The sequence below is a fragment of the Diuraphis noxia genome, unplaced genomic scaffold (assembly GCF_037042655.1).
Source record: "Diuraphis noxia isolate RWA-SAM2 unplaced genomic scaffold, SU_Dnox_SAM2 contig0009, whole genome shotgun sequence".
Taxonomy (NCBI): Eukaryota; Metazoa; Arthropoda; class Insecta; order Hemiptera; family Aphididae; genus Diuraphis; species Diuraphis noxia.
Window position 1 is genome coordinate 1,828,022 of NW_028301719.1, and position 21,998 is coordinate 1,850,019.

The following is a 21,998-nucleotide window of genomic DNA, read 5'->3' on the forward strand; positions in this document are numbered from 1 at the left end:
ACTCTGCTGTACAGTCAGTTGCAAGTAAATTACTGTAATGGATGGAACTAAATTTGAATCCAATGACATTATATCATTGTATACGAAAAACGATTCTGAGTGAAGACGGTTTATCTGTCTAGGATATATTATAGATTATTAAAAAATTTTAAATCTTAGATTGAAAAAGAAAATTTTTTATGAATTTCTAGTTTGAAATATTTTGCGAATTTTCGTGATTTTCGTGATTTTCGTGATGTTTACATATGTTGACAAAATTCAAACTTTGAATGCTTGTAAAAAAAAATTGTGGCTACGCATTTCTTTTATTTTTCAATTTATTGTAAAAATATGATAAGAGCTATGTATTAAATTTTCGAATCTTAGATATAAAAAGAAATGATGCTTATAAAAAAGAATTGTGACTATGAATATATTTTATTTTATTTTTCAACTGCTATTGTAACAATATGTTAAGAGCCTTGCATTAAATTTTCAAGCTTTTCTGCCAAACAAATACATTTTTATCAATATTAATTTTAAAAATACATTCATCGCTCCGCTCAGAATCTAAAACTAATAATGATCGAAAATTTCAAATGCCTATGAATAGTTCAACTTAAGTCGAAAATGTTTGAAAATTGCATGGTGGATAGAATATACTTATATTATATATGTGAAAATTTCATGTATCTATGGTCATTTGTTTTAAAATTACATCAAAAACCAAAATCAATTTTGTCGAAAAATAAGTGTGCGTAAAATTTCCCGTTTTTCCCTTAATTTTTAGTTTGTTTTTCTCGATTATTTAGAAAAGTATTAAGAATTTTTCACTTTTGACCCCCCCCCCCCCAAAGTACCAACTAGATTCACTTTCTGATCGAACGAAGTACTGAAGTCAAAAATCGAAGCACTTTCACTGCCCCAAAACGTGATGACAGGCACAAAAAAAAAAAAAAAACACAACATGGTAAAATCACTACATTCATCGCTCTGCTCAAAATCTAAATTAAATCAATATTTTCCGATTTATGATTTATCAATATCTCGATCGATTTCAAATTCTTCTATTTAACTAAATATTTTAAAGGTGTCTATTTCTATATTTTTGTATTTAAGATTATGGATACATTAAGTACATTGAAAATATCACATGAATAATGAATTATTTTTATTTTTATTTTTTATAGATTACGATCCTTATAGTAGTACGTATAATTGATTTGATTTGATTATATGTCAAATTTATTTTTAATGATTAAGTTGAATATACCAACATATAAAATTATTTATACGTTTTAAAAATATTAAGAGAACGATTCATTTGATATTATAAATGTCTTAAAAACAATGAACACTAACTATAAAAACCCAAATAAGTGGATGTCGCTCTGCTGTCCAGTAGGTTACAACTGTTACAAGTGGGTTACTGTAATGAATGGTACTAAATTTGAATTAAATTTGACAGTCTAGAATATTTTATACTATATTAATTATATTGTTATTGTTTCAAAAAAAAATTTAATTTCAACCTGGCGGCATCATGAAAAGCACTAATTCCCGCCAGACTATCAATTAGTGAAATAAAAATTAGTGAAAGGTCCATTTCCCCAGCACGGATAAAAAATATCTAAACTAGATCAAAATATCTAAGTAATAATAAAAAATATTTGATTAAAGAATATCAATTAAATAAAAGAATCTAAGTTGATATAAAAAATTTAATTTAACTAAAAAATATGTTTTGAATAAAAAAAATTCTTGATTGATATAAAAATATTAATCGAATAAAATAATTGAAGTCGATATGAAAAACATCGTTAAATAAAAAAAAGCAGGTAATTGGGTACCACTCTGCTGTACATTAGGTGGTGGGGTGCACCTCTGGCTAGGGTAGGTTAAACTTGAATGCAATGATAGTTATCATTGTATATGAAAAACGATTCTGAAAGGAGATGATTTGTCAGTCTAGGATATATTATATTTAAATATTGTCATACTATATTATTCATTTTATGTTCATACTACATGTTATTTTGAAACAAATATTTTATTTTTTAATTAGGAAGCATTTTGCATAAGACATGGTTAATAAATTTTTCCAAAAACATTGCATGTAGTTATCATAATTCATAATACCTTATATTGTCATAGATATACATAGGTATTATACCTGGTTTGAGAATAAATCATTATCGATACGCGATTTCATAAAAATTTAAAACTCAAACGCTCAAAACATTTTTCCTATAATGAAGCTTCAAATTTTCTGTACAGCTAGGTATTTGAAGGAAAACTTATGGAAAATTTAGTGTTGAATTTTATAACCTTAGATATAAATACACACAATTTTATGAATTTTGAACTACAAAATAATTTGCAAATATTCATGGTTTTGTCGAATTTTTGTCAATATTTGAACTTCAAATGCTAATCAAAAAAATTGTGCATATGTATTCTTATATTTTTTTAATCACTATTGTAATCACTATAAGAAAAACTTATGAGGAACCTTGTATTAAATTTTCAAGTATTTTAATTGGGCCAAAAAAATTTAATCGACACATCAAATAAAATTTTTCAGATTAATTGAAAATTTCAGCTGTCTATAAATATTTCAAAAAAAGACAAAAAATTTCCAAAATTAAATCACGTAAAGAAAATACCAATCTAAATATTTGGTAAAATTTTCAATTATCTACGACTTATAATTCTTGATTAATAACAAATATTTAAAATCGTTTCAGGATAAATCGTTATCGTTACCCTATTTCGTAAAATTTTAAAATTCAAACTCACTTAAAATTTTTCCCATAATGATGTTTCGAGTTTTGTCTGTAGCTACTTGAAGGAAAACTTAGTGTTGTATTTTTAATCCTTAGTTATGAACACAAACAATTTTATGATTTTTCAACTTCAAAATTACTCGCAAATTTTCGCGTTTTCGTACAAATTTGAACTATAAACGCTAATAAAAAAAATTTACACAAATGATTTTTAATTTTTTTTAACTACAATAAGAACAAATAATAAGGAACCTTGTATTAAATTTTCAAGTTTTTTTTTGTCATCCAAAATTTTTTTACCGACACTTCAAAAAAAAATTCTCATAAAAATCGAAAATTTCAGAGGTCTATTAATAACTCAAAAAAAGTCAAAATTTTTTTTAAATTACACATATATAGATAACACTAACATAAACATTTGGTGAAAATTTCAAGTATTTTCAGTGTTTATTTTTTGAATTACAACCATATAATAAAATCGATTTGGTCGAAAACTTGTTTTGCGTAAACAATATTATGAATTTTGAACTACAAAATAATTTACAAATATTCATGGTTTTGACGAATTTTTTTCAATATTTGAAATTCAAATGCTAATAAAAATTTAATTTGAATTTCCGGTGGACATTTTTTTTGTGATAGAGATTGACAAATTTGTAAGGAATCTTGTATTAAATTTTCAAATCTTAGATTTAAAAATAAAATTTTTTATGAATTTCTAGCATAAAATAATTTACGAATTTTCTTGATTTTTACGTATGTTGTCAAAACTCAAACTTTGAATGATTGTAAAAAAAAAATATGACTATACATTTCTTGTATTTTTCAATTGCTATTGTAAAAATATTTAAGGAGCCTTGTATTAAATTTTCAAATCTTAGGTATAAAAGGAAAATTTTTTATGAATTTCTAGAATAAACAAATATCAGTAACATTAACATTTGGAGAACATTTCAAGTATTTACAGTGATTAGTTTTTGAATAACAACCATATAAGAAAACCTATTTGGTCGAAAACTGGTTTTGCGTAAAAATTCCCGTTTTTCTGTCATTTTTTTTTTTTTTGTTTTTCTCGATTTTTTTTAAAACTGTTGGAAAATGTTTATTTTTGACCTCTATAATGCACCAAGGATATTCACTTTTACATCAGAAACCACCCCCAAAGTTTGAAATTGAAGCATTATTTCGACTAGTTATGCTGTACACAGACACAAAAACAAAAACAAACACACATCATGGTAAAATCAATACATTCATCACTCCGTTCAGAATCTAAAGCACACCTTATTTTAAAATCAATACATTTATCACTCCATTCAGAATCTAAAATATATGTTATGATCACCATCCTCATGTTTTTACTTACCTCTTCATCGAGTACCGTTATAGGTATCAATGCTACTTACCTTTTCCATACTATGTTTAATATGAGTTCATAAACTATAAAAATAAACCAATTTTTTCAAATTTATTATTAATCAATATCTCGATTGATTTCAAATTATTCATTTTAACTGAATATTTTAAAAACGTGTATTTCTATATTTTTGTATTTAAGATATTGCATTGTATTTTCCACACTTTTAACTCATAATTTATAGTAGCCATTGTTAATTGTCTTCTAATCTACTTTGTGTTTTAAAAGAAATATAATATTATGCACTGGATATTTTAACCATATATTTTTTTAAATTGCTGTAATAATTTGTGAATAAGCTCATATTAAATGTTCTACCATTTTTAAAATGTTAAACCTCGCAAGCGATCGACTCTCGTCGATAGATCGTAGTAAAGTACTACGAAATGAAATGTTTTATAGAATAAGGGCATAATATACCTAGTAAATTTTTTAGATTATGTCAATTATGAAGTATATGATATCATTTACGAAATATTATGTTTGTTAATTTATTTCTAGCGCGTGCAAGTATGTGAAATTTGTAATTTTTTTTCAATTTGTTTAATTTTAAAAATTCCATTTATGTGATTTGTGTCTCTATCGTAGCATTTGTAATGTCGCCGTTCTTAAATTATTAGTTACTTATCGAATATCGTTATATCTAAAATTATTTAGTTATTTAGTCATTGCTTTTTACCACAGTACTAAGTATAATTATTAATTATTAACTATTCCTTTTTCTCTACTATGTTTTATATATGTTCATAAACTATAAAAATAAAACAATATTTTCTGATTTATTATTTATCAATATCTCGATCGATTTCAAATTCTTCAATTTAACTAAATATTTTAAAGGCGTATATTTCTATATTTCTGTATTTAAGATTATTGGTACATTAGATACATTGAAAATATCAAATGAATAATGAATTTTTTGTTTTTATTTTTTTTCGGAGATGTTTTCTATGGTACGTATAATATATTTGATTTAATTATATGTCAAATTTATTTTTAATGATTAAGTTGAATATACCAACATATAAAATTATTTATACGTTTTAAAAATCTTAAGAGAACGATTCATTTGATATTATAAATGTATTAAAATGAATTAACACTAACTATAAAAAACCAAATAAGTGGATGTCACTCTGCTGTCCAGTAGGTTACAACTGTTACAAGTGGGTTACTGTAATGAATGGTACTAAATTTGAATTAAATTATATAATATCATTGTATAAAAAAAAAACGATTCTGAGCGGAGACAGTTTGACAGTCTAGGATATTTTATACTATATTAATTATTTTGTTATTGTTTCAAAAAAAAAAATTAATTTCAACCTGGCGGCATCATGAAAAGCACTAATTCCCGATAGACTATCAATTTTTAGTGCTCAATTAGTGCTTATGGAATATACAAATATAAAAACTAATGAAAGGGGTCCATTTCCCCAGCACGGATAAAAAATATCTAAACTAAATCAAAAAATCTAAGTAATAATAAAAATTATTTGATTAAACAATATTGATTAAATAAAAGAATCTTAGTTGATATAAAAATTTAATTTAACTAAAAAATATGTTTTAAATAAAAAAAAAATCTTGGTTGATATTAAAATATTAATCGAATAAAATAATTGAATTCGATATGAAAAACATCTTTAAATAAAAAAATATATGTAATGATCACCATTCTCAAGTTTTTACTTACCTATTCATCGAGTACCGTTATAGGTATCAATGCTACTTACCTTTTCCATACTATGTTTAATATGAGTTCATAAACTATAAAAATAAACCAATTTTTTCAAATTTATTATTCATCAATATCTCGATTGATTTCAAATTACGAGTATTCATTTTAACTGAATATTTTAAAAACGTATATTTCTATCAATTTCTATCATCGTTTATAGGTATTGTTGACATTTATCAGTGTCCCCACTACTGGTAACTTGATGATAACATCATATGTATGTTACTCATCCAGTACCCACCATTCGGTTTTTATAAATTTTTGTGGACTAACATTTAGTATGCATTTGTATGCAGTGGCGTAGCCAGGATTTTTCAAGGGGGGGGGGGTTTAAGTATAAATGAAACTTAGTTATATAATTCTATAATTATGTATTATAAAACCCTCAATATGAAAATTAATAATCTAATATAATCGGTTATAAAACTATAATATATATATTATATATAATTTACCATAGTACTTACTATTGTCTATTGGTGTAAATTTTTATTTTATTTATTGTATATATTCTATATTATTATTATTACCTATTGACCATTAATACACACAAACAATTAACACAGGTCATAGACACAAAAAAAACAATAATACAAATAGTTAAAACAATCATAATAACATTATGTAAAAACCAACAGGTTTCTTGTCCCACACAGAATCTAAAATCTAAACATAAATACATACATTATACATTTAAACATATATAAATTATAAACATAAAATAATTTAGAACCACATCAAAACATATTTAAATAATTTTTCATACAAACCTTTTCTAACTGCTGAATCAGTATTCCAATATTCATAGAATCAGTAATATCAGTATCATGGCTGTTTTCAGAATTTCTCAAGTTCAGGACATTCTTACTCTGTTAAAAAAAAAAAAAAAAACATTAATTGTTAGTCCCATATAGTATCAATGGTGTTGTGTCATAGCTATATAAGTTTTTAATTTTACTAATAAAAACATTAATTCAACTAATATAATACAATATGATATAATGATCTTGTAGTTTTTGCTAACTGCTAAGCAAATAGGTCATTTTTTTAATTAAATGTAATTAAGAAGTAGGTAGGTAATTACTTACAGTTTTAGTAATTTTGGTGGTAACATCTTCATCATCTTCCACAGACCGTTTATGTTTGTCTTTATCAGTGTTAGTCTAAAATATAATAATCGACATTTAACATAATTTCATGTTACTTTCCTATATGGACTATATTATTTGTTGTACTAATAATATAATTAAGTATTAACTAACTCACCACATCGTCTACATCAATTTTTGATGATGATTTAGATACTGCTGCACTCGTTTTTCTTATTAGAAATTTATCCATAACGGCAAAAGTAAAATGTGTAATATACTAATATCAAATATGAATTCAAATTTCAATTGACAAATTACATTTTTTTTTTTATCCTGGTATATTCAATATTGAATAGGTATTCATAAATTTCGTAATTATAAATTTGCAGATTTTAATTTATCACAATATCACACAACCAAAAGTAATAGATAACAACAGTCTCACTTTTGAATATTATCGTGATATAAATTATAAGCAAACAAACAGTTTTATCAAATATTGTGATAATACGTTGTAATAACTCATAACCACGGTCTTAAAATAATATAAAATAATATCTTTAAGAGGACGCTACACCCGCATATGTTGTCTCCGTCTTACAAGTGCGTAACATAGCAAATTTTATGCTCAGCAGATCACGTTTAGCTCCGTTAGTTTAAAATTTAGAGTAAATTGACCTCTTACAAAAATTAAAGGTAACATTATTATCGAGGGCGTGACGTAGGCCTTTTTATTATATTTTAATTTTAAAGTGAGTTATGTGTGTTTTAAAATTGTAAATTGTTTGTATATCTTAAAATACACATAACTCACTTTAAAATTAAAATATAATAAAAAACCTACGTCATGCCCTCGATAATAATGTTACCTTTAATTTTTTCAAGAGGTCAATTTACTCTAAATTTTAAACTAACGGAGCTAAACGTGATCTGCTGAGCATAAAATTTGCTATGTTACGCACTTGTAAGACGGAAACAACGTATGCGGGTGTAGCGTCCTCTTAATCGTCGTCATAATCACAGTTGTTGAAAACCCGTGCAGATAGTATCATGATTTAAGATAATTATATAATATTATTATTATCAATCATGTTTCTGGACGAGTTCTCGGAATATCCAGAAACGTTTTGTCATATATTTTTATAGATAGGAAGTACTAGAATTAATGAAATATTAATAATAATTTATTAGACGTGGAAAGTCAATGTGGGGGGGGGGGTTTAAACACCCAAAACCCCCCCTGGCTACGCCACTGTTTGTATGACCATTTTTCAAATTGATATGCGTTTAGTTTTCGCCCAACAAGTAAAAAACTTGGACGGTGCTAGAGAAACATTACCCCAGCACCCCCCACAAGAATCCATGGCAAAAGTGTGCTTTTTTTATCCCATCATTTAGTACGCAATTTGTACAAATTTGTATGACCTCTCGTCCAAGTACAAATGGCGTTTCTATCATTGGGGGATTTCTCCAACATCCTCCCCTTGTAACCTAGTCGTCATTCGTTGGATTTTGTTGATCCGTCGGCATTTTATCACCCGTGTTATTACCACACCGATTTACAAATACTTAGACTTTGGTCGAGGTTGAAATCTGCTCTCCGTGCTTTCCAACTATATACTATATATATTTAATACCTTTTGTGCCCGATTGTTCCTTACGTAACACGTTATTCGTATCCCTATAGAATGACCAAGCCTAACCTTCTGCGCACTATTTTACGTTTCGGTATTTATTGTTCACTTACCTTGCTTTTTGGTTTGTGTTGCTTTCCTGCCGCAACCCTTGAATATGAGTTCCTCTTCGTTGCTGCACGCACTTCACTCGCGTTAAGATACACTTTTACTTCCGCACTATTATTCCGAATCCGGTTCGTTTAGGACCAATTTATGTTGTGTTATTTTATTTTATTTTTTTATTAGTTATTGATGCTGTGGACTGTATAATTAATTAAGAACGCATTTGATTAGAAGTAATAATTAAGCATGTGATTTATTTAATTATTTCATGTAAGCATTAATTTTTAGTAATCTTAATACTATACGCGGCGAGTGTCAGCGTTTGGTTTACTGAGCCGCGTTTGACGGAAACAGAAGAACTAAACTGTATATACATAATTATTATAAATATTATAGTTAATACAAAATAATGCCCGCTTTATCTGAGGTTTTATCGCTATTGCTCACCCGAACGACATGCATAATGAATTTTTATTATTTTTATTTATTTTAATTCCAGAAAGTCCAAATCGTACGTATAATTGATTTGATTCAATTATGTATTAAATTTATTTTTAATGATTGAGTTGAATATACCAACATATAAAATTATTTATACGTTTTAAAAATCTTAAGAGAATGATTCATTTGATATTATAAATGTATTAAAATGAATTAACACTAACTATAAAAAACCAAATAAGTGGATGTCACTCTGCTGTCCAGTAGGTTACAACTGTTACAAGTGGGTTACTGTAATGAATGGTACTAAATTTGAATTAAATTGTATAAAAAAAAACGATTCTTAGCGGAGACAGTTTGACTGTCTAGGATATTTTATACTACCTATATTAATTATATTGTTATTGTTTCAAAAAAAAAAAAATTAATTTCAACCTGGCGGCATCATGAAAAGCACTAATTCCCGATAGACTATCAATTTTTAGTGCTCAATTAGTGCTTATAGAATATACAAATATAAAAACTAATGAAAGGGGACCATTTCCCCAGCACGGATAAAAAATATCTAAAAAAAAAAGATCAAAAAATCTAAGTAATAATAAAAATTATTTGATTAAACAATATTGATTAAATAAAAGAATCTTAGTTGATATAAAAATTTAATTTAACTAAAAAATATGTTTTGAATAAAAAAAAAAATCTTGGTTGATATAAAAATATTAATCGAATAAAATAATTGAATTCGATATGAAAAACATCTTTAAATAAAAAAATATATGTAATGATCACCATTCTCAAGTTTTTACTTACCTATTCATCGAGTACCGTTATAGGTATCAATGCTACTTACCTTTTCCATAGTGAATTTTTATTATTTTTATTTATTTTTATTCTAGAACATCCAAGACGTACGTATAATTGATTTGATTCAATTATGTGTTAAATTTATTTTTAATGATTGAGTTGAATATACCAACTTAAAAAATTATTTAAACATTTTAAAAATCATAAGGAAATGATTCATTTGAGATTATACATTTATTGAAAACAATTAATATAAATTATAAAAAAAAAAACGACTGAGGGTGAGTTGCGGCCCAAGTAATTATCATTACATATGTACCTTACTTATATAATATATATTATATACCTATTACCTATTACCTATATACCGTATAAACGAAATGTTCAATACGTATGGGAAGTTATATTTTTGTATATAATATGATAAAGATAATATAGATCGTTTTATCGTATTATCTGCCATATATGACTTACATTATGAATGCTTTGATTTTTTTGGACATTATTATCATAATATATTACACCAGTTATACTTTTATATTTTTTATTATTTATTATTTAATATAATTTCATAATAGGTCTTTACGACCAATATTAATATAAGTACGACAGTTTTATACTAGAAAATAGACATATAGTATATAATATAATATAATATATACATTATTGTATGGCCGCAATTCGTACTTAACTTTCATAAACCCGGGCCGCAACTCATACGTTATTTAGGGTTTAGGCCGCAACTCACCAACACTGAAAAAAACAAGTAAGTGGATGTCACTCTGCTGTGTACAGTAGGTTACAAGTGTCAAGTTTGTTACTGTAATGGATAGTACTAAATTTGAATTCAATGATATAATATTATTTTGAATACGAAAAACGAACGATTACGAGCGAAGACGGTTTGTCAGTCTAGGATATTTTATACTGTATTAATTATATTGTTATTATTTTAACAAAAAAAATATGTAGGTAACTATAAAATAAACTCCAAATTACTCAAATAAAGTTTATTATGTACCCGACAAACTTAATCATGCATAGTATATATAATATGTATCCTATTAAGTATTAACATAAATCATAAAAAACATTAATTATTATAATTAGAATATAAAGAATATTGAAGAAATCACAATTACTCACGAATAATATTTTTAGTCAAAAGTTCCATTTATGGGGTTTGTATCTCATAGCTTTTGTAATGATTACCTTTCTTAAATATTTACTTACTCATCGAGAACCTATCGTTATGGGTATGAATCCGTTTAGTTTGTCCCTGTGTGCATAAAGAAGATGTTGAAGTCTATGAGATGACCGTTTTAAGTCTCAAATGTGACGACACAGTGTAATATCTATGTTCGGGCTAATCGAAGTATTGTAAAAAAAAGTTAAATAGCGAATCTATAAGACATCGTGGTCCAGTGGTGTATGAGAAATCAATATGTAATTTAACATAGAAATTACAATAGTGATATTGAGTAACTATATTATTGGTTGATTCGTCAAGTTAATTAATTTGATCGAAATATGTTGGTAAACCCTATGGTTATGACCTCCCCTAATAAGTTAACAATTAATATAAATTATATTAAATTAAACAAATTGTTTAAATGTATGTACCTGCTGAACTTGTGATTATTAAAAAACCTTAAATACAACAAACTGCAACCTAATTAATATCTCAGTAGCGTGTCCCGATGGGTTAGGCGTAACCCATAGATTTAGGGGTTGTGGGTTCGAATCCTTCACCAATAAAATCGATATGCGTGTTTTTAATTTTTTCCCTAGCATCCTAGCATCCACTTTGACTGTGTACTCTATGCGTAGTTAGTGTGATGTAACTAGTTAGTCCCTTTATATCTCAACCTGATTGCTTATGAATGTTACAATGTGACGTAACATAAACCATTGTTTTGTGACATGGCATGCAGTAACTTCACAAGATTGGACATTAAGCGTCTATGGGTTATCTCAGTGTTGTCTCTGAGCTCAAATATTGAACTTCACATGTCTCGATGTGACTACTAAGTTAAAGCTATGAAACTAAATTTTGCTCACAGAGGTGCTTGTTACCCGAATACTAATTATAACTATTAATTATTTCTAGGGCCCGAAATTGTATGCTTTTGCATATTTTTATTTATTAAATTAAAAAGTAGTTAGATAAAACACAAATTTGTATCTTAACTTAGTGTGATTAAATGCAAAACTAATTGTTGCATATTTTTGCATATTTGGAACATTTTTAATTTTTATGCATATTTTACCATTTTTCTAAAATATAATGCATATTAATTATGAAGAAATAGTATTAGGTTATTAATACTAAGACTTAACGCTATGTAAAACCTGCGAATATGAAGAAAAAAAATTGTTTAAAAAAGACATACATTTTTATTTGAAAATACCTAGGTACTACATTTGTTTTTATTGATTTTTGTTCACGAGTTTTTATTTAGATGAGTGAATGTTTAAAATGCAACATACTCAATTGAATACATCATACAAAATACAATTAAATTATATAAACTAGGCATTTAATACATTTTTTTTTCCATATTGATTATTTAATGAATTATATACATTTTTAAACTAAATACATTTCATTTAAATGCATTTTTGTTCACATATTTATGCATATTTTAAGTGCATATATGCATGCATATTTAGTACATTTTTAGTGCATATAATTCCGGGCCCTAATTATTACCTATTCCCTTCTCTATACTATGTTTAATATTGGTTCATAAACTATAAAAAAAAACCAATATTTCCCAATTTATTATCTATCAATACCTCGATCTATTTAAAATTCTTCTATTTAACTCAATATTTAAAAAACTTATATTGCTATATTTTTGTATCTAAGATATTATAGGTACATTAAGTCAATTGAAAATATCACATGCATAACGATTTTTTTATTATTTTTCTTTATTTTAGTTCCAAATCTCAGTCGTACGTATAACATATTTGATTTAATTATCTGTTAAATGTATTTGTAATGATTGAATTGAATATACCAACATACAAAATTGTTTAAACATTTTAAAAATCATAAGAGTATGATTCATTTGAGATTATAAGTTTACTGAAAACAATTGATATAAACTATAAAAAAAGCAAGTAAGTAGATGTCACTCTGATATACAGTAGGTTACAAGTTGGTTACTGTAAATTGGATGGTACTAAATTTGAATTCAATGATATAATATCATTGTATACAATAAACGTACGATTCTGAGCGAAGACGGTTTGTCAGTCTAGGATATATTATACTATCTCAATTTTATTATAATGTTATGATTTAAAAAAAAAATTAGGTAGGTACCTTTAATAAACTCAAAATGAACCTAATTAGATTTATTATGAACTCGACAAACTTAGTCATTCATAATACATACAATTCATATACTATAAAAGATTATTATAAGTCACTAACGACATGATCAATTATAATTAGGAGAGAACATCATCACTATTAGAATTCCTCAAAGAGATCAACCTTTTGCAAAAAAATATAATAGTATTAACAAAACTGAGAATTACACACAAATTGTACACAAACTTTTCTCAAAACTTATTATATTAATTTTTCACCTGTTTACAATTTATTTTTTTGTATAAATTAAGTAAACGATAATATGTATTTTGAAACGCCAATAACCCCGGTAGTTGAGGCGTATTTGCTAAATAAAAAAATAAAAATTAGAATTAGAATATAAAGTATAATCTAAAAATTTCAGGTACTCACGACGAATTCTATTTTTAAATTACAACAGTAAAAACTATAAAAAAAACCCATATTTTTATAATTTTTTGATTTTGTTTGTTAACTACTTACTTGAAATCTTGTTTTAAATTTTCAATCCTAAGCTATAAAAGTTAAACGTTTTACAAATTTGTAACAACTAAAGAATTTGTAAATTTAAAATTTGATTAATTTTGTAAAAATTTTAAAACTTTAAGTGTATAAAAGTAGACTAACTTATGAAGAATCTTGTATTGAGTTTTCAAATCTAAATCAAATCTTTGGACATATCTATATAGAAATATTGAAAATTGTAAATGTCCATAAATAACTTGAAACATTTGGAATATTTTGAAATGTTCATCACGTATATAAAATGCCAATATAAACATTAAACATCCAGTGATCATTTCATGTATATACGGAAATTAATCTTATAGAGTTACACCAATATCTAAAATCGATTTTCTCAAAAATTGATTTTGCGTAAACATTCTCGTTTTTCCTTAATTTTAAATTCTGAGCGAAGCAATGAATTTATTGATTTTGTAATAATTTGTGTTATTTTATTTTAATTTTTTTTTTTTTGTGTGAATGTGTACACGATAAGTTGTCAAAATAATGCTTAAATTTTCAACTTCAGTAGATTTTCCGATTAGAAAAAGAATCTAGTTAGTGCATTGGGGAGTTCAAATTATTAATTTTCCAGTAGTTTTCAAAACCACCAGAAAATCAAAAAATTAAGGAAGAACGGGAATTTTTACGCAAAATCAATTTTTAAGGGAATCATATTTTGATATTAGTGCAACTCCACAACAAATTATCGTAGACACATGAAATTTCCACTGAATGTTTGTACTAGAATTCATATACATGATACAATTTTCAAAATATTTCAAATCTTTTAAAGTTAAATTTATACATTTGAAATTTATTTATTTTGATTGAAACTTTTTAGTTAAAATTGAAAATTGAAGCACTATTTTGACCACTTATCGTGTACACAGACACAAAAAAAAAAACACAATTCATTTACACTCCGCTCAGACTCTCAGAGTCTAAAATTAATCAATTCGTTATTTAGCTCAAAATAATCTACATATTATATTATATTTATGGGTTAAAATAGTTGTTCATTTTAAACAAATTATTGTGACTCTAATTATAGAATTCTATAATATCTGATTAACATCATATTGATGTACCTACCTATTCATCTACAATACGCAATAGTTGTATAAAATGTAAAAACTTGTCTTTACATATACATACTCACTTAAAGATAATTAGAGTTTTTAGATTTGTTCGTCTATACTAAGTATAATATCTACATTTATGCTTAATTTATCGTTTATACATTTTCGGGATGTACCTTATTATGATTACTATGAACAGTCAGTCAGTAACAAAAATTAAAACGTTGATGTTCTCTCCTCTTGAATAGGCTTAATATCAATTTTTCACAACGTCCTAAGTTACTAAATCTTATAATTTAAGTTTTAAATTTTAAATTTTAAAAGTCCATCTTAAATGAAAGCTTGTATATGAGGGTAAAAAACCTGAGGAATCAGTAGGTATAAAAAGAAACACTAGTATTATAGGAACTTGGATATCACACTACCGTAAGCTCAATTTAATTTTGTTTTTCCAATATAGTATAACTCTGTAAACCAAACTATTTTTTTCAAATCTATAATCTATTGCATTTATGAATATCATTATAACTTAATAACATGCCAAACTGATAGACTTACCACTGTATAATACATAATTCAATTTGCAATTATGAATGTATTCTTATTATCACTAATCAATTCGTCGGTAGCCGAATTTAACGTTTGCACATTGTTAGTAACCCCAGTAAAACATTTCGAAAATAACCTGTAAGTTGTATGTTTTACAAAATCCTCAAAAAGTTGGTCATTTGTATTTCTATTAAAAATGTATACTTTTAGACATACAGTAGATTTTACTCTTACTGGTCAAACATACACTCTATAGTCGTGGGAAAAATGAGCGTTGCCCATCATGCACCAAGCGGCAGTTTACTAGTAGTGGTTACCAATTTTTGAAACAAAAAACATACAATAGGCACGAAGCGCGGGGGCACGACAGCTGCACTATGTTGAGATTTATTGGCCTAAACGGCGGGTATAAACAACGGGTTGCGGGATCAGCGCTCATTTTTCGTTGCCCCGACTATTATTACAGAGCATATTTTAAGTAATTTTCACTGGGTGGCACTTCAATAAAATTGTCTACCAGAGGAACATGGAAAGAAAATCAACTCTCCTATCTCAACAATTTTGATATAGATTTATTAACTGTACTCTATTGAAAAATACATCTACAAGTTGTATATAGGTTTATTTATTGAGAATTTGAGATATTATTATTATATCAAAATAACCGATTTTTCAATAATAAAACTTTGATAAAATAAGTAGAACAGAGAATATATATTTCTATCAGTATCTGTATTTAAAAAAATACGTGTTCAAATTTAAAATTATATGTTTGAATCTATGGAAAAAAATGTTTGTATAAATTCTTGATTCTGGTATAGCTCTGGGTCAGGTAGTTTCCTTCTTTTCTCTTTAGATTCCAGAAACTTAGCATTTTAATGACAGCTATATTATAATAGTATACACTAGGTATACAGTCAACAAACAGGATAAGATCATTACTATTTATTAATACTAAAATTCGTCCAATATGGCCTTATATAGCAAATTACGGACCGATTGAAAATTATTTCTTGAAGGGCCGAGACTATCCAATCCGGCCCTGGACGAGTATAAGTATTTGATATTTCAATCACAGAACAATGCTATGAAATATGAATACTTCTATAAACAATTGTATAAAAGTAGTATAAAATTTACCTGTACAGTATATGGTCGCCTCGCCTGTCTTTCATCAGGAGTACAGGACGAAAATTCAAAATATGTAGAAAATTAGAAATGTTGTAATATAGCACCTTATTCCCACCCAACCTTCAATTTACGGCGACGATCGACGACTTCCGAAGAAATTGATAGCATTGTTAAAATTACGTGTACTATTTTCGTACTACATCAGTACAAATATATCTATTCGTATAATTTATATTATCAATAGGTATCTAATATAAACAATTCCGACAAAATAGTTGTGAGCATGTGACATGTTCTAGTTCTACATTCAATAAAATATTATTATTGTTTATTATATAGTATGGGATAAACTATACAAGAGTCGAAAGCTTAAAATAGTTTTATGTTCTTTATACATATATTATATACATAATAATTGACATTGGTACCTATCGGTCGTTATGAGAATGTATTAGTCAGTGGCAGTGTGGCACGATCACCCACCAGTGGGTAGCATTAAAGTATCACTGGGGGGCACTAGTGCCCCGTACTTTGTATGTTAAAATATGCTATGAGTCAGATGCTACGTATCTTACGCATACAGAACTTATAATTTATAATGACCATCGTTATTTATCTTCTAATCTATTGTAAGTGATGGAAGAAATATAATATTACGCACTAGGTATTTTTTAATTTTTTTTTTTTTTTTTTGTTTAATCGCTGTAATAACTTATCAATAAGCTTATATTAAATTTTCTACCATCTTGAAAATGTTAAATCTCACAATACGTGACCGACTCTCATCGATAGATCGTTTTAAAGTACCTACTATGAAATGAAATGTTTTGTAGAAAAGTATTTTTTTAGATTATGTCAATCATTAAGTATATAATGTAATTTACTAAATATTATGTTTTTTAATATACTTCTAGAAATAATGGGTATGTGAATTTTGTATTTATTTATTTTTCAATTTGTTTAATTTTAAAAATTCCATTTATGGGGTTTGTATTTCTCATATAATTTGTTATGACTATCGTTTTTAATAATGTTTACTTATTCATCTAGTACCGTTATAATATGTATGAATCCGTTCAGTTGGTGCTTGTTACCCGAATACTAATTATAACTATTCTTGTGCGCCACAGCTGTACTTACCTAGGAGGCTCGTGAACAGCAATCACTCGTGCCCTGTCGAGGATGGGGTTACCACAATATTAAAATAAATAATATATCAATTCAGGATTGTGAATAATAGCAAAGTACTAATATTTTTGATTTTACACATAATAGTATACATTAATAATATAGAATAAGGAACGGTACCGTAAGGATACAGAGACGGTGATCTGGACCTGTTTTAGACCGAAGCTGACTAATATTGATCACTGGACCGGAGCTGGTTGATAATACTGACGGGACCGGAGCTGGTTGATAATGTTGACTGGATCGGAGCTGGTCGCAATCGAATCCAAAGAAGATCAAGACTTGTGGTTTTGAATTACACTCGAGAATACTCGATTCAATTCGTCGACCGCTGACTGCGATGACGGTGTCTTCTGACAATAACTTCCGAAAGCGACTGTATTTAAAAAAGTTTCAGAAACGGCGGTGCAACAAAGGGCACAGACAAACCGCAAAAACGAGAACCACATGTAGTGAAAAGAAAAGCGTGTTTTGTAGAGCGATATACACACACACGACCAACGACGTATCTCGATCAGTGTTGGTATGGATGCTTCAACTATATTCCCACCTGGAGCTATAAAATCTCCCGTTTTTACTCAAAATTTCCCTTCGGTGTCGCCATCTAGGGTGAACGAGAACGAGAAGTGATAAGAGAAAGGGGGGAACGACGCGGTCGGTCGTACCGCCGAGAACCATGGTGACCAGTGACCACTCGCTCAAAGTGTTGTGAACTATGTGGTGGTGGCTAACCACACATATAGTATAGGAATATTTTGTATAATTGATAAGGCTGTAGAAAATTATATTATCAAGAATTTTAGTGACAAAAAAATAATCTTATAAAACTATTAAAAACCTACAAATGCGCAATCACAAAATTTCCCGTTTTATAAGCTATTTTTGCTTTAGTTTCCCTGCATTCCCGTTTGGTAAAATTTCAACCAAATTTTCCTGCATTCCGGGAAATTCCCTTCAACATACCATCACTGATCTCGGATAAGTGTCTCAAAAACACGATTTAAGATATACAGGTTGCCCATCGACCTATACCGAAATGATTGAAGTATGAAGATGAGATTGACTCACAGCTGTGGAAAACGACGCTAGCGCTCCCTACTATCACAATTTAAATCTCGAACGACTCGAACTAATTATCAGTTTATCACACTAAATATTTAATAATTTGAATTTATGGTATATTCCATATGGCCATATTGGTAGGGTAATAGGTATGGAATATTGGAATTATAGATTCTATTCCACGATCTAAGATACATACATATAAATATACTTTAAGTACTTACTACTACTACTTAGTCGCAATCGCAAACAAAACTTTGTTATTTTGTATAAATCAAGCAAATAAAAAACAATGCCGAACTAAAAAAAATGTCAAAATTAGTTAAATCATGATTAAGAAGGTAATAAGTAGCTAGGACATAAATGTAAAAAGTGTATAAATTAATTAGTTTATAAATAAATATATTGGTTGTTTTATATAGCTTGATAATTATAATAAAATAATAAAATCTATATAGCTTACAATATAATTTATAATTTATTATTACTGTTATAGCTTGAAAGCAGACTTCAATAAAATCTTAAATGTTTGGGAAATAATATAAAATTGTAAAATTAAATTAGTAAAAAGAATAATTCTTTTATAATTATTATTTACTACACGTAACTAAAAATAGAAAATTTAAAATTCAGCAGGCAATGTGGCAACCGGCAGCGATACGGTAGTTAACTTTTCTTTCACATGGAGCGCTTACTGTAATTTCCAGCACCTCAAAGAACTCAATTTGGTTCTCACCTTATCATATGCCGATGGGCAACCTGTATATCTTAAATCGTGCTCAACAACAACAACACACGCGCACGGCGGCGGGCCGACGCCGCTCGATCAGATGGATCGAACGAAGTCTGCTTTCTCGATCAAGGGGAAAACGGTGTGGCAACATCCGCACCAGTGGCCGATCACAATAGACAACTTGCGCGAACAATTATTTATTATCTATTCCCCTTTTTCTATACTATGTTTGATATAGGTTCATAAACTAAAAAAATAACAAATATTTTCAAATTCATTATTTATTAATATCTCGAACGATTTCAAATTCTTCTATTTAACTGAATAATTTAAAAACGTATATTTCTATATTATTGTGTCTAAGATATTATAGGTACATTAGGTCCATTGAAAATATCACACGAATAACGAATTATTATGACTTTTCTGTTTTTTAGATCCATCATTTAATTGTACGTATAATATATTAAATTTAACTTTTAAAGATTGAATTGATATTCCAAAATAAAATATGATTTAAACATTTTAAAAATCTTAGAAGAATCTTAGAATCATTAATTTAATAATATAAATTTATTGAAAACTAATATAAATTGTATAATCAAACATTAAAACTAACAAAAGTCAGATAATGTCACTCTGCTGTACAGTGGATTACAATTATTGTGTTATTGTAATGGATGATATTAAATTTGAATTCAATGATATAATCAGCGGTTCCTAGTTGCGTGCGAAAATCGTTTTCTGGGTCGAATTGCGTGCGTGGTTTTTTCATAACAGGGTTGAGTTGCACGGTTTTTTTGTGACAGAGCCGAGTTGCGTGCGAGATACAGTGTTGATGCCGCACGGTGTGCCAGATTTATTTACATTAAATAATTAAAGAATACATTTATTCTTCGAATACAAATTATTAAAGGGGGTAGAGTGGCCGAGCGGACTAAGGCCTCTGTTGCCGCCGTGCACGCAGTCGCCGGTTCGAACCTCGGTCACGGGCGGCATCGCTCTTTGGGCATTTTCGCGGTGTCTGGAGAGAGAGGCCGCCCCCCAACCGGGCATGGCAGAAACCTACGGGTGCCCATTCAAAATTCTGACAAAATACCCACGTGTTTAAAACCTACAGTACCTTCCCCTACAGTTCCCCCAGGCTAATGACCTCAGTTGTCGAAGCCTTAACCCTAAAAAAAAAAAAAAAATTATTAAAACAATATTAATTCAAGTGATAATACAATACAATTATTAGGTATCTCGTATAAACGATTATTTTTAAATATTTTATATGAGTAGCAAAAAATGTAATTTAAAATTACAGTCAAAATATTATAAAAATAAGAAAAAAAAATAGGTTTGTTTATATATATATATTTTGAGTTTTGTATTCAAACTAAAACCCAACTGGCAAATTTTTTCATATATACCATAATATCATAATATCATCCTTGTCATGATCGTGATTTAAAAAACTAAAAACAATATCACCATTTTCACTTAGCTTAAAAAAAGATTTACACAAACGTTTAGTACATGCCCATCTCTGTATGTTGTTATTTAAAAACGTTAGAAAATGAAATTTATACCCGTTAATTATGTATAATTTTTTATTTTTTTCGCTTAACATTTGATTCACTTCCATTTTGGTCGCGATTGAGTGTTGACTATCAACTGATATTCAATTCCAATTTCATATAGAATATAGATCGTTTAATATTATTTATCAAATTATCAGCTTATATCTTATTGCCGAAAAGTCCCATTCCCTACATAGTACATAATACCATTGATTATAAATACTAGTATTTATAATCAATGATAATACCCATATATAGCTATCATATTAGATACAGATAAATGATTCTCCGGCCGACACAATATCCAGCTCGGTGAAAACCGGTTGTCTTTAAATAAAATATGCGCACGCAATTCACTCTGTCATGAAGAAACCACGCACGCAATTCGGCTGTGTCTCGAAAAAACCGCGCACGCAATTCGGTTGTTGTCTAACATAGTTCTTTTTTTCCACACGCAATTCGGATGCAGCCGATATATCACTGTACCTATACGAAAAACGACTCTTAGCAGTCTTAGCGGACATAGTTTGTCAGTCTAGGATATTTTATACTATAAAATTAATTTAACAATACTACGTAACAATAAGTAATTGACTTTAAAATAAATCTATTACAACAATTTAACGATTTTACAGTACTTTTTCTTCCTTGGTCTATTATTTAAAAATTTTAAGCAAATGTTATGATTGTTATTATTGTTTTTTTTTCAGTCATTGGTATGAATCATGTTTTTTGTTTTCTTATTTAATTAATTTTTATGATAATATTTTTCTCGATTTCTTTATACCTAGGTACATAAAAAATATTTTTCCTTCTCAAAAT

General features: G+C 27.6%; 1 protein-coding gene and 1 pseudogene across 1 annotated transcript; one reads left to right on the plus strand and one right to left on the minus strand.

Annotated features, from left to right (window-relative positions):
- Nucleotides 1-21,998, plus strand: part of LOC149054230 (uncharacterized) — a 168,941-nt pseudogene that overhangs the window by 111,480 nt on the left and 35,463 nt on the right.
- On the minus strand, nucleotides 6,453-7,264 carry LOC149054232 (uncharacterized). The gene is made up of 4 exons (XM_089230476.1): nucleotides 7,193-7,264; nucleotides 7,012-7,086; nucleotides 6,694-6,792; nucleotides 6,453-6,589 (listed from the first exon to the last, which is right to left on the minus strand). The coding sequence occupies exons 1-4, from the start codon at nucleotides 7,262-7,264 to the stop codon at nucleotides 6,533-6,535; spliced, it is 303 nt and encodes a 100-aa protein (XP_089086602.1). The 3' UTR covers nucleotides 6,453-6,532.